The sequence below is a fragment of the Kwoniella dejecticola genome, chromosome 2 (assembly GCF_000512565.2).
Source record: "Kwoniella dejecticola CBS 10117 chromosome 2, complete sequence".
In the NCBI taxonomy this organism is placed as follows: Eukaryota; Fungi; Basidiomycota; class Tremellomycetes; order Tremellales; family Cryptococcaceae; genus Kwoniella; species Kwoniella dejecticola.
Window position 1 is genome coordinate 1,089,316 of NC_089302.1, and position 17,639 is coordinate 1,106,954.

A 17,639-nucleotide genomic window follows, 5' to 3' on the forward strand; every position below is an offset into this window, starting at 1 on the left:
TGCTTCCTATGCCATTCTATAATCTACTTGAGCTTCGGCCCGTCTGCTTGAATGCTACCACCTAATTCTGATCCTCCGCATCATATTGTTCGTTCCTACATTCACACAAATGTCAATCGCCACCCTCACATGAATGACACGAATAGCCCCAGCTGAGGAACAAAACTTACTTTTTGAGAATGACCAGACCTTCAAGAACAGATTGATAAGGGAAAAATTCGTTGGTGCCCAATTCGGCTCTTTCTCCGGTACCGATCCTTACAGGCGATTGATGCGTTTGGAACTGTGTCAAATGAGAGAAAAAGCGATCATCAGCACACCGATCTTGCGGAATTATGGGAAGTTCAAGACCAGTCAGTCTACACCAGTCAAGACAGCAAACTCACCCCACTTATTCCATGTCTCGTACCTGCCAAACCAACCGTGTTGACCGCTTGACCGACTCTGACAGTGACAGGCTTCTCCTCCAATTCCTCGTCCAACGTAATCAAGAATTGAGGGTACATGGCCGTCACCAGCCAATACAATTGCCAATGGTGTTTATCGAGCACGACTATAAGTTCACATCAGCTGACTTGTCCGATTGACTACCTTGGACTGCGGGACGCAGGAATCACAGAGGACCGGGACAGACTCACATTTCCTAGCATCCGTGAAAGACACAATGGTAGCCAACAAACCGGCAACAGCTGTTCGGGACATGACCTGGGCATCGTTGAAATAAGGGTTGATACCTATCGTACCTTTACCCATGTGGACGAGACCCTGTATTATATGATTACGTTTTGCGTCAACACCGATAACGGAGAGGAATTTAACGAAGAGACATGGTAGCTGACCTGAGCAATCCTGACCATGAAGAAGCAATCCGGTTCCTTGGCATAGTACGTAGCCAAGCCTCGCAACATCTGCGCCAATCTAGCATTGTTGGTCCCGGCACCGACCAGACCCATGGCGAAAATAGCATTGATAGCGACGTCCAGATCTGAATCATGCGAGTATTTAGAGAGGGTATCGAGGATGGATAATTGGGGGTTCGAAGCGGATATGAGGCCGAGGGCAAGCGGGACGGATTTTCGAATGACAGGATCCCCATATGTCATCTGAGCGAGCGTTGTTGGCAGGAATGAGCTGTTGAGACTCGGCATTGAGCATGAGAACGCAGCTGCACTTACGAGATGTTGGAATTGCCTCAGAGCCATTTCCGCACCAACATCCTCTCCCATAGCTATCAACGCTATACCGATCGTTGCGAATGCTTGGTATTTCAGTGAGTCCACCTTGTCCTTCTCATCCTTGTCTTCGTCCTCGGCTTCCCCTGTTGTTGGAGCGGGGGCGGCCGATGCGTCTTCAGCAGGAGCAGTGATAGGTTGAGCGGTAGTCTCTCCAGACATGTTGACATCCCCCTCAGCATCCGCTACTGCGGCTGCGGCTGGTCCTTCTCCTTCGGCAGCGACAGGTGCAGCGTCGCCATTGGGTGTCTCCTTCTTCGACTTTTCAGCATGCTCTGCACAGAGGTGCAGCATCTGTTGGATTTTCAGGACGTTACCGGTTCCTGCGTAGGCACAAACGTCTACGATGGTCTCGGCAATGGAGGCGATAGGGTGTTCGATGACTTTGAGAGTAGCAACAGTGGGTTCCGAGTCTTCTTGGGTCGCTGCAAGACGACAATTAATGTTAGCTATTGTACGTTTCTTGAGGCAGAACGTTTTGACCAAAGCTCACCCAGGAAAAGTAAACCCAACCCTAGGCAAATGAAGACAGTCCATTCGGATGCTAATTGCGCCTCCTCACGTTCCATCATCGTCTGTAAGATCGCACTCGCAATCTCTCCATCACCTGACCCAACAAAGACGAACCCAAGCGCTAACGCAGCCATCGCGGCCACCTCCATCGTGTTGGTCTCGTCCGCCACGTGAGGAAGCAGCTTTTCCGCTATGTCCTTTCGCCCAGATCCAGCATATGCTATACCCAATCCGTTGATTGCGCTCAGCTTCAAGGATAAACTTTTGCTGTCCACGTGTTCTTCCAGTAAGGCATAGGCGATGTCAGATTCGGTTCTGATCCCAGCGTGGAAGATACCAGTCGCCAGTAGACCTCCAGCTTTGATGTGCTCTTCAGGCGAATAAGTGTACTTGTCAATATGATCTATACCACTTTCAGTGTCCCATAATAAACTCAATCCGACGGATGCAGTAGCAGACATCATGCCGTGATCTTTGGTTTTGTAGATCCAACTTTGCCCTTCAGGCGCATTGACCATCATTTTCTCGTTACCAAATCCAGCATTCACAAATGCGTTGACAAATGTCGATGCCAGATTTTGTCGGGCTGAATCAGCAGTTTGGGTGACTCGATTCGGTTCGAGATGGGATTTATAAATATCTTCCAAAGATCTTGGTTCTTCCACTCCGACCGCTTTACCGAAATTCCTGAAATGAGTCGACAATTTGACGTTTCCTAAGCATTCCAAAACGTCTTCTTCTTGGGTCGGAGCTTGTTCCTCTTCTTCCGACTCGGCGCCTTCAGCAGCGTGTATCCAGTGTAGGGGTATTTGTGCTCGAGCAAGGAAGTAAGCGAGTTGCTTCTTCATCACACTACGAAGCAAATCAGCTATGCTACGGGGAATGGAAATCCTTGAACAAATAGCTTACGGGTTCTTTGGTGCTTCGAAGTATTGACGTATCAGAGCCGGGCTGTTCAGTCGGACAGCAAGGGCAATCGCTTCGGGATATCGATCGTATTTGGCATATATCTTTGAGGCGGTCTCGAGGAAAGCAGAATCATCAGGTGGAACAAGGAGTGGCACGCAGCTGTTGTCAAACAAGAAGAATTCAATCTTACATTAGCGAAATGCTTGCGTTGCTTGTGAAAACCAGTACACACCTGACCATATACCTGCACACCCTCTCAAAGTTCTGCAAATCCGTCAACTCCACAATCTCCTCGATATTCTCCAGCTCTAACAATATATCCACCGCGTCCGCCTCTGCATTATGTTTGAGGAAGAACGAGACCAGCTCCAATGCTAGAGCCTTCAATTGCTCCGTCGTATATTTCAGTCCTTCCGGTCTTTCGATATCCTGCTCAATCTCCGCAGCATAATTCGAATTATATTCTTCTCCCAGCTCAGCGGCCAAGTGACGGACGTATTCGTGTCCCCATGATCCAGGCGCTTCGGTCGATTCTGACAATAATCTGTAAAAGAGGGTTTCACGTTTGCCCGAGTCGGAGTAGGTCATTGCCAGTACGGATAATATCGATGCGAGCAGTGACTGAGCGATGGTGGATCAGATTGTGATACAATCAGCATTCCATCACAGCGACATCAATGAAAGGCAACGAATCCAGCTAGCTAGCGGAGTCTCGTCACAGTCAAGTGGAGGCCGAGCAAGAACTCACTCGTTGTTCTTTTAAAGCTTGATCCCAGCTCTCCCTGATCTGACCCATCTCCTCGTAAAACGGTCTGAGGAATTTCAGCGGCTTCGGGACGGACGTCATCGAGGACGTAGACGTTCTGATCAACGTTCGTAGAGATTCCAGAGCTGGTAAATAAAGGTCGGTATCGGGTTCCTACGTCACAAAATTATGTCTTAGCTGTTGACCTCTATAAATGCTGGAATGCAGGAAAGTCAGAGAGACGGAGGGGGTTGAGGTCGAAGCTCACTTTTAAGCGTTGGACCAACATCTCCAGCTCCGCTTTCAGCTGTAGATCCTCTTCGCTCTGATCGAGACATACCCAAAGAACAATCAGCTCAGCTCAGCTCAGCTTCTTGCGTTGAGACGATTTGACGCAATCAAGCTGCAAGCTGTTCATGATCGCCTGATCGGGTGGATACAACATACCATCTCAGTCACATCATCATCTTTACCATCATCCTTTCCCTTGCCCTTCAGATCACCATTTCCATTCGCCTTGGGCTTATCTTCATCCTTCTTCTCTGGGTCTTTGGATGGTACGGCAATATCGAATGTTGGTCGATCGGAATCCGACATCGTGATGTGTTGTCTTTTCCTTTTCGACTCTGGATTTTCACTTTTTCACTGAACAGAGAAGATCGAGGAAAAGCCTCTCGCTGATCTGATATTCCTGGTGGTTTCTCGATCCTGATACAGAGAGAGGGATTGGCTAGATGATGAAAGGCTTATATATACTGGCTCATTCGCTAAGATGACACTCACCTCTGAACGCGTAGGTGTGTCATAGCCAAAGCCCAATGAAAGCCACGTGGTTTATCGGAAATACTTTTATGTGGCACCGTAAGTGCCCTTCAATATTCCAACTCTGCATGCAAAACGATAGTACTAACTGAATATTTGGTACGGATGTATGCATAACGTATCGTAAAATCTCCATATAAATCTATGTATATATATGTAATCGACTTCTTCTCGTCTCAGATCTCCTTTCACTGCAATCGCCAATCCTCTAAGCAGTTGAGGCAGCAGCACTGGCTTCCTTGGGTTTAGGTCTAGGATCGATCTTCCTGCTTGGATCTTGGAAATACGCAAGTTTGTCATCCGTGACTTCGGCTCGGTTCTGCATGAGAATATCATCAGCCTCGTCTCACCTTCATTGTGTTCGTCGTGGCCAGCCAAGGCAGACATGAGGAATTGATATACTAACCTTCTGGAACTCAGCAACAACTTCTTGAAGCTTTTCAATACAAGCAGCCTTCATCTCGCTCGTACTCAGCGTACCAGCTCGGTATTCCTAAATTCCAAGATTCCTCAACATCAGTATTAATACCCTCACAAGATTTCACTTGAATAGATGTAATCGACTAACCCTTGCCAATCGATCCATCTTCTCATCGCTCTCCTCGAAGAAACTCAAATACTGATAAGCGATATCCACATCGGGGTTTCCTCCGTTCGCCTTGTGTTCTTCCTGGGTAGCACCTCCACCAGAGAACGCATGAGACTTGATTTTCTTCGCTATCTTCTTGGCATCGTCAGTCATGAAGATAGCAGTATTCTCCTTCGAGGCTGACATCTTGGTGCCGGCCCCTTGAAGTGCGGGAAGGAATTTAGAGTGCAGTAAAGCAGGTTTCTTGTACTGTAATCGATCGGCAGCATCTCGGGTGAGCAGGAACTATGTTGATGCACGTACATCAGCTCGTGACAGATACATGGTCATGCAGGCTGACTCACGTATGGGTCTTGGTCGATAGCACAAGGGATCAAAGCTGGAATATCATCTCGAGTACCGAAGATCTGAGGGAATGAATTGGAGAATGCGGGGGTAGCTTGCACAGCGGCGAAATGGAACATTCCGATGTTATCGCTATTTTTGCCATGTCAGCTATGACACCGAGCAGTATGCACAGCTAGCTCACGAGTCAGAGAACCCAAATACATTTCGACTCTGACTTTGGGTGATTGTCTTGGCCATGAGGACCACATTTTCGTAGAACGCCCCGCTAGACAAGAGATCCACCATCAGCTTCTTTGCATTTTTGTGAAAAGCGCAAGCCATAACTCTCAGTTTTTGAGAGTTTTTCAACTCACCCAACGTTCGCCAGATCAGAGAAAATGAACGTCTTCTCCGGTATGAAGCCACAAGCAATGATATCCTTGATGTTATCTTGGCCCATCTTCTTGTAATGCCTCAACAAATCAAGGGGTTTCTTTCCCTTTATCTTCTTCATCAATTCGGCTTGCTTCTTGATATCTCTTTCGAGTAGGTATTTCTCGTCATCTGAAGGTGACGATTCTCAGTCAGCACTACTTCCTTTGAGCATAAAGAGCCCCAGAAAGAGTCCACATACCTGTGACTTGAATGACGAGGGGAACATTGAATACTCGCTGCAAGTATCTGCGATATGATGTTTTCAGCTATTATCGAGGCCAGGGTCTGCGAACCTCAAATATGACTTACGCAGTAAACATGAATGGAATTAGATGACCCATGTGCATGGAATCACTCGAGGGACCTCGGCCGGTATAGAGGTAGAACGGTTGACCTTTTTCATATCGATCAAGTATCAAGCCGAAATCACTGCAAACACAAACAGGACTTCAGTCTCACGTGTCACCGTTTGTGAGGAAAGCCAGAGAAAGACTTCTACGTACCGGTGAGAATAGAAAGTTCCCCTTCTTAACAACGGATGAGGCTTTTGGCCTGTCAATCTCTCGAATCTATCTAACAATGTTTGGGAAATGAGAGATGCTCCAAATCGTTTCGTCAATTTATCATAATCACTATGTCGACATGCTCTCGTCAGCTATACAGCGGCCTTATGCCGTGCGGAGGTAGCTGAGGGCGATGCAGATGACCGACATACATTCCCAGATCCTTGCCTTCCGCATCAACTTCTCCCTCTACGTCGAACGGAGTCACTTTCTGCTCTTTAGCTACAGCTTGTGTCTTCGATGAGGACGAGGAGGGTTCGGCAGTCTCTGGGATCGTAGGTATTCTAGGTACAGCCGCGTCTCTATTTTGCGTATCACGTTTGATAGCATAATCAATGTCAGCCAACCAAAATTCATTTCCCTCCAGCCAACTTCATAAAATGCAGTCATGCCTAATGACGGGGATGAAAAGGGGAGACAGGTGATTGCAGGCCACTTACGCTCTCGATGTATGTCTACTATGAGTCATCCTCTTCGGCTCTTTTACAGCTTCCGGAACTTCATCCTCCAATTTAATCTTATCCCACTCTTCAGCACTGACCCCCTTATTACCCTCTTTCGCAGCGTTCGATTCCCCTTCGTTCGGTCCAAAGATCCTCTCGGGTTGAGGGAGTTTCATCTCTGATAAAGTAGTCGAAAGTTGTTCCGAGATACTTTCAGATCTGACTTTCCTTCTTGCAGCCGTAAGAGCTTCAGGTTCTGGTCCAGAGATATCCCCCGTATCGTCCGTCCCAGTTGCCGAGACAGGTGAAAATACCGATGAGATAGCACTCAAAAGTCCTCCCCCCGTACCAGCTCCGGTAGCTCCACCCGAAGAGTTAGGCTGTTGAGATTGGCCATCTTTATCTTTGCTTTCTGGAATGGATAATTTGAGCCCTGAGGGAGCCGGGAAATCCATTTTGGACAACTCGGTAGCGATGGATCCGGGAGTCATGGCTCCTGATTTCGATGGTCTATCGGGAGTATCCAACGACATCTTCTTGGGAGTAGTTTTAGCTTTGGCTTCTTTTGCTGATTCGGCGATGATGGGTGCTTTGATAGTATTTGGGAATGCCTTGTATAGTACTCGAGCAAGACGCATAAGAATACCAAACAAGGGTGGATGAGTGACTGCGAGAGAAGGTCAAAGGTTGATTGGATTGAAACGTTGATGAAGTTGTAGCGAGTCGTGAATGGTGAATGTGAATTGTGTGGACCTGCGATCAACCGCGACTGGGAGCTTGAATTTGAATGACGTGGATTACTTGTATGAGTGAGTACCTCCTTGATACACAAGCAGAGATAAGCAAGAGCCACGTGGACGACGAGCTCAATCTCAAAACGCGGAGTCCAACGTTAACGTGTTCCTGGCATCACCCAGACGTGGATGATGAAGATGAATGGAATGGGACCAGTGCATAGATAGACACATAAACGCATCAGCAACACAAAGAACCAGTGACTGAACCGAATACGTCTTCTTGATAGCAGAACCCCTCTTACCCTTCGACTCGCTCCATACATCAGAACAATCTGGACGACGTGGGCAAGCTACTGGTAACTTCAACCCGCCATGTTCTCCAACGAGATAGCTCGTCTCAAGACCTTAGGGGTCCAAGGGGTACGTTGATTGTCTTCCATGACATGGCTTTATCTAAGCACTTTCTACGCAGACATACATTGCATGCTGACTTATGAACTGCTCTCTATCTCCTCCCCTCATCCACTCTGATTGGTCTCGCCGACTTCGCACAATTGCATTTCCAACAACACAGCTCCTCTTTCAAGCTCTTAATCTACTAACGGTAATCTCATCCGGTCTGATGATGTGGAAGGGACTATGTCTATTCACCAACTCGGAATCACCCATCGTAGTTGTTCTCTCGTGAGCTCCGTCCCAATCGGAAGGTTCCATTTCGCGAAGATTGACAAGCTCATTTTACATTTCAACGGAAAAACGAAATAGCGGATCCATGGAACCTGCCTTTTACCGAGGAGATATATTGTTCTTGACTAATCCTGCGGATGTGCCGTATGAGATTGGGGATATAACGGTCTACAAGATGTGAGTACGATTCTGCTATCTATCTCTCCGTATCTCGTTTCTCGCTTCCTCAGTCATTCTTGGCAAGTGTTCGTTTCCCGAACCTGTCCTATCCATTCCACCCCAACAACACATGTCTGACATCTCCAAAGGGCTCATTATCCACTGTCGATACATCTCATACCACATGCAGTATGAAATGGAATAGTGCTGAACCAGTATACCTCTCAATGACAGTCCCGGAGCAGACATACCGATAGTGCACCGAGTCATAGAATCCCACATCTCGTGAGCTCTCAGATGCCCTCCGCGCACTTGGTTACTAGCTGACTTGCATTCGCGCTCTCGTACAGAAACACAACGCAGCTTCTACTCACGAAAGGAGACAACAATCCAGGCGACGATATAACGCTGTATAACGGTATAGAGTGGATAGAGCGAAAACACATTATAGGCAAAGTCCGAGGGTATGTGCAAATCCATTTCCCAATTCCCAGCTACTCGCCCGTCTTCGTCTCAGAGGAAGCTGAGAGCTTTATTATGGCTATGACATTGCAGGTTCTTGCCTTATATAGGTTACGTGACTATCGCCATGGTAAGTCAACTATTTGTCCCAGTATCAAGGAACACTTGCCAGAGCTGACATGGCCATGCTGATTGAATCGGCAGAACGATTTCCCACAATTAAAATACGCTTTACTGGGCTGTGTAGGTCTGGTTATGCTGATACAGCAGGAGACATAGTCTCCCTTGCCTCGTGCAGCTTGCTGGACTGGGAATCTGTACATACGTACAAACCATGTATGCATATTATCTGGTTAGCAATGACAATGTCGTCTGCTTGTCTATGTTGTCGAGCTGCACTGCATACGCTATAGTGAATGAGCGCGGTTCACTTGCTCTAACGTTGCCACCTCCACCTCACTTTACCTGTGCGCGTGTCAGTGCATTCGCACAATAGGAGCACCGCGCCAAAATAGGGTAGATTGTTGACAAGTTCAGTTCACCTTTTGTACTTCGACCTTTCTCTTCATCAATTCCTCGGAATCCTGACATTACATCGCGCTTCTCGAAGACCGCCAAAGCCGTCATCCTGGCAATCTTAACGTGCACTTACACCCTCACCGATCTGGACGACGTCACTCCGAGCGGCTCTTTGAGATACTCCAAGAGGATTTCCACTTCGGAATCCCCATATCCAACGATCGTCACTTCACTGACTTCACTTCGTAACTTCGGAGAGAGACAAGATGCCTAGGTCAGCTTCGTACTTCGTACGGCATATAATTAGCAGCTGACACCGCCTTTATGAAACCGAAACAGCGCATCCGATCAAACGCTCGAGAATCAGAACGAGGAAGAATTGAACTCGTTACATAGTAAAATCAAGTCATTGCGATCTGTGAGCCCAGACTCTCCTTCCTAGTCCTTGTTCAGCTAATTCGACATCTCCGAATGAGAAGAATTGCCTTGCACTCCGTTACCTCGACCATCAGACCCCTCCCATAGTGGTCAGATCGTTTATCAGCAAACGCTAATTCTGTGCTCTGGCAGGTCACGATAGATATTTTAGACGATGCGAACAGACAGAACGACCAAGTAAGTGCAGCTAGCTGTCCCTTCTCCTTCTTAGTGATGGAGCACAGCTGACTCAGGCTCGACTTACAGCTTGACAGAACTGTATGTGATATATTCCGATTGGGCTCTCCCTCTTGTTCTGTTGTAATCTCGAGACTGCTAAAATACCATCACCTAACATAGACCAACTCATTCACCTCCTTCGCCTCGTCCCTCTTCTCTACATCCCGCCACCATAACCGTACGATGGCGTCCACATCGACACTCCGCCAATACCGCACGATCGCTTATATAGTAGGAGCCATAGTTGTTTTATGGTTGATACTGAAGATATGGAGGAGTGGGCCGAGCGCTACGCCGACACATGGTGGATTGGAACCGGAGTACTAGACAACGCTAACGACCTGCAGGGGGTCGTGTAGGAATATCTCAGTCGAGCAAAGCAATGTAAAGCAAAGCAAGGCAAATGGAATAAGATCACAAAAGAGATAAGACTGCAAGATGTGACTTACGGTATCTCGCAATGAGGTGTGCTATACGGCTCGCCCATCCTTGGGACAGATGAACAAACGGTCTAGTAATCAAGTCAGCAGGATATGAGTCAGTGGGGGAGATGACGAATTCTTCATTTGTTTTTGCGCTCGGCCTCGCGTTGACACTGGCGTTTCATGTTGTAACTTATATTATATTACCAATATATCTATGTCCCCATCAATCAAAAATGTGTATGCATCCCATGTTCATATGCTCATATTCCGTCTTATCACGACAGATGTGTAGGCTATGCCGACATGTACTTCCTTGCATTAGTCTGGAATTCAACGTGTCCAGATGTTTGGGGTCGAGGATCCGTGCATGCATCATGCTTGGTGTACCTTTTCATCGCCGCCGGCTGTACTGTGATTTTGTTTTTTTTACATCCGAGCACCACAACGTTCAAAGGATCTCGATAATTGAGCTACGCAAACACCACACCGCGCCATCATCAGCAAAGGGTCCTTTGCTCTTCCTCTCTCTCTCTCTCTCCTCTTATCTTCCTCCCTTGATGAAGATGTGATTCCAGAACATCATCCTGTCAGATTCATGCCGATGCTGATGCTGAAGCGGATGTCGAAAATTTACATCATCCGTTTTACTTTTTTGTTGTTCTGTTGATACCTGAGTTGGAATTTGAATTTGAAAATTTCGAGATCAGGTATTCGACTCAGCATGTCCAGTCACGCTAATGATGGCGACTATCGACAGAGTGGGCTAGATCCCATCGAGTGTGAGGAAGGGGGGAAGCAGAAGACTCAAACGACACCGAAAAATGTATATAAACAATCGATATTTTCATTTCATCTGGATAAGATACATGATCAACCGTCTGAAGAGCTTGAACGAAAAGGCAAGGAAAAACAAGAAGACAAAGACAAGGAGAGAGACCATAAGATGGGGAAATCTAAGAGTTTCGCTAATTTAGCTGTGAGTCGTTTCCTACCTACTCATTTATCTGAATGGATCGGGGTGGTTACGGCATAAGTAGAGTGGAGGATGTCCACCTTGACTTGATGAAATAGAATGACTTGTTCCACATGTGAGCGGGTCATAACATGGTGTCTTGAGTCAGGAGCGTCGATGAGGCTGATCCTGCTCTCACATTTGCTACAGGAAGTCTTCGGGTTCAGCTATAACTACGGTAGACCCTCAAGTAAAAGTGGTATCTTGCCCAGGCCAAAATCAAGTGCGAGTCTAGAAAGGCGTTCATGTAAGTGACCAATCCTTCTGCCTTTCGCCATCATCATGTCTTCCATTTCCATCTCCTTCGTGCCTTGGATATGTCGCTCACCGCCAGTGTAACCCTAGCATACACCAAGCGGCATTGCGTACCCGACCACCTACCCACTCACATCATCATCCGTATCCTTTCGTACTGCTCCGACGACACCCTGTCAAGCTGTCTGAGGGTATCCAAGCTCCTATTCGGTCTGTCAGGTCACATCCTATACGATCATCTGGTATTTGAGTCTCCCAAGAATATGGTGGAGAAGCTGAAAGGCTCGACAATCCTGTACGAGAATACCACTCGTAAGGTCGCGGTCGGTCGTAAGCGTTTCAAAGATCGACTACTCCGACATACCGAACAAGTCACGCTCCATTCCCATGGCGACGATAATGACAATGACGACGAAGACCAAACACAAGAAGAGGAAGATTACTTCGGCAATTTCTCAAGGTTATCAATATTTTCAAACAATAATGGTCATTCTAGATCCTCTTCAACCTCTTCCATCTTCTCATTCGGTAAATCCAAATCGAATCCCACCACGCCTGTCGAAATCCCTCTAGGATGCCCACACGTCTCTCTCAGCGAGATGATGCCTCGTCTCAAGACCCTGCGAATTATCTTAGCAGATGCATTCGATTATCATCTGTTATTCTGTCCTCGGTTCAACTCGCCATGTCCCCTTTTAGAGGGTCTCGAGATCGAAAAACTAGTCGTGGTAGGAGCTAGATCACCTTTAGTCGTCCTTCCAAACTCTTTTCCTTCGACTACCAGTCTCACAACCACACCGACACTGACGACTGCTCCATTTGCCGATCCGAACTTGCTCACACCGCCCATAACCTCACCCGGTGTGACCAAAAAAATCAGATCCACCGGCGGTCTTCCTATCGGTCTTAAGGAACTGACAATTGTCGTTCCCACTGGTCGATCATATGATCTGAAAGATTACGAAGGTTACGAAAACATATTCACCAACAAAAGAACCCTCGACACAATAATGAGAATCACATTGGTTTTCCTGACTGTCAATACGCCCACTCCCGAATCCAAATTTTCCAGATCGAAAAGTGAAGCTCAGGGACTATGGCAAATAGCATATTACAATTCCCGACAATCACCCTACGCAACCTCCTTCTCAAGCCTAATTGAAGATTTGGTGAGGGTCATCACCAGCTTACCGCTGACTGCTGAGATCGAGATTGTGGGTATAGAGAACTTTGATGGGGAGCTGTTGAATATGGGTATAGGAATTATGAAACAGGGTAAAAATAAGATTCGCTCGATCATAGAGGATCGAATTCGCAATCAGTTGTATGTTAGATTGATAGCTAAGAACAGACAGAGTCAGGTGAATGCTGTCAATGAGAAAGTGGTTTTTACGGACTTGCACGACTGGCTACAGGATAAGGGAAATGCGGAGTTGGGTGATCATGGATTTGAAGAGCTGGCCAAAGAGGGATGGAGGGAGTATCGTCGATGACCTTGGTGCCTTTCAAAGAGATAGATTGCATGTTTGTACATACGTACATACGCATATAGTGTGTACTGTATAGAGGTCACGAGTCGTCATGCTCATAGAGACTCATAGACAGGATTGTTAAGAGGATACGGAAACTTGTATTTGCACGATCGTCAATGACTACATAAATATAATTGAGGATCGTCAAATGTCGGATGTATTGTATGATACAGTAAATACAAAACAGCATACCAGTCTTCCGATCAAACATGCTTTCTAGATCTATAGCTCCGCGAACGTTCGATAAGACTGTAAGTCTCAAAATGTATCGTGGGAACCAAGCAGTGAGATGATGTAACCCGCACCGAATAGAAACCTCATCAAATATAGAAGAAAAACAAAAATATTTTTTGTTTCGTTTTGTTGTTGGTTTATCGTGTTGCCACCCGCCACGAGACCGAAGGAACAGGCCACCCTACCGCCCATACATCTCTAGCTGTACGTATACCAAGGCCATAGTATACATGTATACATTACGATCGAGCTAGAGACGTACCCTCAACCCTATCCCATTGCTGTATATCGTATTGAGGCCTTCTTGCCGATTGCCGATTGCCACTTGGCGTACAGTCCAAACAGAGATTTATACTTTTTATACCTTGCGCACGTGAACGGAAACAACCATCGATGGCCTGGTACCGTCCGGGGCCGAGAACAGACGTCGTAGTCGGCCAGCGCTAGCCTTTCCGAAGCGTCTGTCCTCAGTCAGTCACACCACAATCTCGATTGAAGATGTATATTGGATATTGCGGATTGCGGCGTTTTGGAGAAGCATGATTGTAGGCATTTTATAAGAGAGGCGGGGAAGTGGGGTAGAGACGAATGTTAACGTTTCCGAGCTGTCTTTGCAGCACTTTGATGCGTGTATAGAAGAGACACGAATCCGAATACTAGCACTATGGATATACACTGTACCTACTGCATAAGCTATAAACCTCTGGTGCATGTCAGAGTCATTAATTGCTAGAACGCCGTTCGCATTTCGTGGCAACTTTCCCTACTGTATTCAATAAGTTCTGTGAGTTCATTTTTACATGTTGCATTTCTACGGGTCATCCACATGTCATCCATGATAGACACTATATCTACAGTCATATTTGTTTAAGGTCATACTTTTCCGCTTTGTCCAGTCATGTTGATTTACGCTGTGTCTTTAAGTACCACGTATGTAAGTTTCCAATCATTTGCGCCGCCATTGCCCTTTAGTCCACGGTAGGGCTGCTGATACTCATCGTCCTCACCCCAAAATGGAATCATCCTCGTAGACGACAATGATCACGTAAACCTTCTGCCAGGGTCTCTAGCCGTATCTCTTTGCCTATGTCTCCTCGTAGTCAAATCTTCTCAGCGCCTCTTCTTCCCCGATGAAGTGGATGTTTTTCATTCGATCTTCGGCCGTATTCTTTCCAGGGGCACCAGCGATGAGCGAAGCGCCATATAGCCTCAAGTGGCTCGAGAGCATCTCCATAGAACGTTCGAGCTGTGTCGGCACGTCAGGCGACGGGGGCGGCGCACCCGAGCCACGGTCACTTGAAGCGCTTCTTTTTGAAGGTCCAGCCGTCACCAGATAAATCGAGGCATCGATGGGAAGTCGACGGATGATGGCCGCCACGTTGCGGAGGCCTATGCAATCCTCGCGAGCATTGTGGGCCGTGAACATGCTTTGCCAAGGGGTACCAACATCTTCTACCGGGACGATTACGCAAAGCGTCTTCACATTCCGAAGGATATCATGAGGGGCCTGGGTGTAGAAGCTGATGGGGGCTGGGCCCATGTTTGTGCAGATGATTGTGAGCTCAGTGGGTCCAAGAGACGCATGGGTTGACAAACGACGAAGCGCTTCGCTCGTTCGCAAGAAATGCACGTTTCGGAGGATGACTTTCTTCGGTTGATATCGAGTGACTATGCATGACTTGGAGCCTTCATCGTCTTCATTATCCTCATCGTCGGCCAGTTGGCATATGTGGGGTGTAGACACCATTATCTCTGAGAAGGGGCATGACAAATCCAAGATGTTAATCTTTTGCGGGTGGAATCCGATTTGATTTTTACACCAGTTTGGAGGGTGAGTATCGATATGTACGATCTTCGCATTTCGCAGCAATCTTGCTTTTCTGGTGTCGGCGTGAGGCGAGGGATCCTCATGATCTGCTATCTGCTGAGCGTCAAACAATGAATTTTTGCCAGTCGGAGAAATGTAGATCTCGCGATAGAGTACTGATCCTGCAATTTCGAGAAATTGGCTTGATACCCGACAGAGCGTTGCAAGAGTGCTCGGGTCTTGATCGAGGAAAGAAATTGCGAGCGCGAGTATTTCCAGCGGAAGGGTCTTCAGTGTAGGTGTTGTGCGGGTTGTTGGGTGGTCTTCTGCCGATGGCATGGTGTTGAGCTTTCTTTCTTCCATCTATAGCTCTCTCGTCAGCTCGGCAAAAAGGAGATCGATTTCCGGAGGTAAATTTCAGGACTTACCGGCGAAACGCTATTCAGCTCGAACAGTGCCAACAGAGGAGGGCAGATGGAATTGCTACTGATAGGTGAATGTGAGAATGTGTTGTTCGGAGTATAGAAAGATTGAAGAAAAGGGGACTTGAGAGGAAGGGGAAAGAAGAAGAGAAAGAAGAAGGAAGGACAGGATCAAACTTTAGTTTTTTGATTGAGGAAGCGGTCACCTGTGTTACTGTTGACTCGACTGATGGCAATCTGGGCCAAAGGATGGTTTCGGCCATCCGCACACTGACATCATATCCATCATTCGTATTCAAAATTCCATTCAAGTTGATTCATGCTATAGAACTTGGATATCTACGTCAATCACAGCTAATGATTTGAGATCACATATCCAGTTATAGAGGTCACTTCTTCTTCCCACAAGCATTCAAATACGCGCCTCTGTCTTCGAGCGAACTCAGGATAGCATACTTGGTAAGGGCAATAATCGTCTCCTGAATGTTCTCCACATTCAGACCCGGATCTTCCACCGATTTGCCGAAGACCTTGAATGTTCTCTCCAATTCCTCATCTTGATCCATCTTGTACGGCATCGAGAGTCCAAGCTCATCTTTCAGCTCTTCTTCCATCAAATCTAGGATCGGTAAATCATCATAAAGAATAAGTTTGGTCTTATCGCTCAACGTCTCTCTGAATTCTGCCAGATATTGGCTATATTCCTCTTGAAATACCTGATCATTGGGCATTTGACCATATTTATGTTCAAAGTACGCCGCAGTCGGAGCAATCTTCTCGCTGGGAATGGTAGTTTTGAATTGTAAGAAGCTTTCAGGAGTGAGTACGTTTTTTCTAAATCTTCGCTCCGGATTGAGAGTATCCCAGAACTGATGTGCGTCTACGCTTGTCCGAAGTTCGTCTTTCTGTTGCATACCAGCATGAGGCAACTCTGATAATTCCTTCAACCACTTCCCGTCCTTCGCACAGGCTACAGCTGCGTTTTTCGTCCAACACCGAATAGGTATACCGTGCCTCTGAGCGTACGAAAGAACATTTGCGGAGCTGTGGATGTGGTAATACATATTCCTAGCGTTTTCATCGGGTATGAGTCTTCCCTCTTCGAATTGCATTCCACCTTGTAGGTAGATCGTATCTGTATTCTCTCGGAACAGCTTCTCCATGTTGGGATCTTGCAGGAATGTATCAAGTGTTTGTAAGCCGGTCATGATGACCCTGCTGACCTTCTTGCCTAGCTTACTAGCTTCTAGGTATATCTCGGAGGACAATTTTCGATGATCGCCTGCGTATCCTTGAACCTGTAGGGAGGTAGCGGTGTCAAGCTCAGTCGACGATTGATGTTCGCGTTGCCATCTCGAGCGTTCATCTTCACACAACATAGTGTCCCGTCTCTTCTTGGTCCTCTTTAGTCGTTCCGCATCCCAATCTTCTGAATCATACTCTTCCTCCCCTGCTACGACATGTACGTCTCCCAGACCGATGGAAGCTAACAAGTTTTTGACGAAAGAGATGTTGGTACTCCGCTTCATACCGGTGACATTGACACCCTTGAGCTTCACATAGCCTAATCTATGCAAGGCAGAGATCAGGACTAAGGCAAGGGGATCATCGTAATCCGCCATTTTGCATAATCCAGCATCGGTGTCGATGATGATCCAGCGCGCATCTGCGCCGCCAGCATTTCGAAGTTGAACGTGTCTGTGTATCTTGCTGATTATGTCTCGTGAGCGGGGTTCGAGCTTGTTCAGAGCCGAGAGACACAAAGCAGTCTCAGAGTTGTCTTTAGGTCTGCAGTAGTAAAGCAGATCAGACCACTGCCGACATAACGTCCCGGACACACTCACAGAATTTGGGACATCTTGCAGGACACAGTATGTTACCTCGATGTGATCGGTTTTGGAGTTTCAAGCGAATCTCAGTCGTTCACAATGCACATCTCTAAGGTCGGAGGACACGTCAGGATAGATTTAATCACCTTCAAATGTGAAAGGCGAGATCGATGCTGCAAGTGCAGGACAGGAACAGGCGGTGCACAAAAGAGGCTATACTGTATTACACAGGGATTTGCTATACTGTAGACACGCTCAAACCTCCTTTCAGGGGCTATCCTTTGATCGTACAATCCATCATATTCATGCAACTCTTTCATCTTA

General features: G+C 47.0%; 7 protein-coding genes across 7 annotated transcripts; 3 read left to right on the forward strand and 4 right to left on the reverse strand.

The window, feature by feature from the left end:
• Positions 1-61: 61 nt before the first annotated feature.
• On the reverse strand, positions 62-3,996 carry I303_101847 (uncharacterized protein; the record flags this gene model as incomplete). The annotated part of the gene is made up of 12 exons (XM_065968427.1): positions 62-95; positions 171-283; positions 387-553; positions 639-765; positions 840-1,103; positions 1,176-1,657; positions 1,726-2,597; positions 2,655-2,813; positions 2,887-3,275; positions 3,403-3,573; positions 3,668-3,724; positions 3,847-3,996. The coding sequence occupies 12 exons, from the start codon at positions 3,994-3,996 to the stop codon at positions 62-64; spliced, it is 2,985 nt and encodes a 994-aa protein (XP_065824499.1).
• A 433-nt stretch (positions 3,997-4,429) lies between these two features.
• On the reverse strand, positions 4,430-7,111 carry I303_101848 (tryptophan-tRNA ligase; the record flags this gene model as incomplete). Its single annotated transcript, XM_018405364.2, has 11 exons — positions 4,430-4,540; positions 4,628-4,714; positions 4,790-5,095; positions 5,155-5,287; positions 5,340-5,423; positions 5,512-5,701; positions 5,772-5,818; positions 5,882-6,001; positions 6,076-6,204; positions 6,288-6,437; positions 6,576-7,111. 11 exons carry the CDS (start codon positions 7,109-7,111, stop codon positions 4,430-4,432), a joined length of 1,893 nt encoding a protein of 630 aa, XP_018265645.2.
• Positions 7,112-7,687: 576 nt separating this feature from the next.
• On the forward strand, positions 7,688-8,902 carry I303_101849 (signal peptidase I; the record flags this gene model as incomplete). The annotated part of the gene is made up of 7 exons (XM_018405363.1): positions 7,688-7,735; positions 7,890-7,999; positions 8,081-8,179; positions 8,396-8,446; positions 8,512-8,625; positions 8,717-8,753; positions 8,828-8,902. 7 exons carry the CDS (start codon positions 7,688-7,690, stop codon positions 8,900-8,902), a joined length of 534 nt encoding a protein of 177 aa, XP_018265644.1.
• Positions 8,903-9,408: 506 nt separating this feature from the next.
• I303_101850 (uncharacterized protein) lies at positions 9,409-10,126 on the forward strand (the record flags this gene model as incomplete). The annotated part of the gene is made up of 4 exons (XM_065968428.1): positions 9,409-9,416; positions 9,482-9,560; positions 9,713-9,757; positions 9,920-10,126. The coding sequence occupies 4 exons, from the start codon at positions 9,409-9,411 to the stop codon at positions 10,124-10,126; spliced, it is 339 nt and encodes a 112-aa protein (XP_065824500.1).
• An 819-nt stretch (positions 10,127-10,945) lies between these two features.
• Positions 10,946-12,984, forward strand: I303_101851 (uncharacterized protein; the record flags this gene model as incomplete). The annotated part of the gene is made up of 3 exons (XM_018405361.1): positions 10,946-11,200; positions 11,387-11,483; positions 11,582-12,984. 3 exons carry the CDS (start codon positions 10,946-10,948, stop codon positions 12,982-12,984), a joined length of 1,755 nt encoding a protein of 584 aa, XP_018265642.1.
• A 1,357-nt stretch (positions 12,985-14,341) lies between these two features.
• I303_101852 (uncharacterized protein) lies at positions 14,342-15,403 on the reverse strand (the record flags this gene model as incomplete). Its single annotated transcript, XM_018405360.1, has 1 exon — positions 14,342-15,403. The coding sequence occupies one exon, from the start codon at positions 15,401-15,403 to the stop codon at positions 14,342-14,344; it is 1,062 nt and encodes a 353-aa protein (XP_018265641.1).
• Positions 15,404-15,875: 472 nt separating this feature from the next.
• On the reverse strand, positions 15,876-17,344 carry I303_101853 (uncharacterized protein; the record flags this gene model as incomplete). Its single annotated transcript, XM_018405359.1, has 2 exons — positions 15,876-17,274; positions 17,331-17,344. The coding sequence occupies 2 exons, from the start codon at positions 17,342-17,344 to the stop codon at positions 15,876-15,878; spliced, it is 1,413 nt and encodes a 470-aa protein (XP_018265640.1).
• Positions 17,345-17,639: the final 295 nt, after the last annotated feature.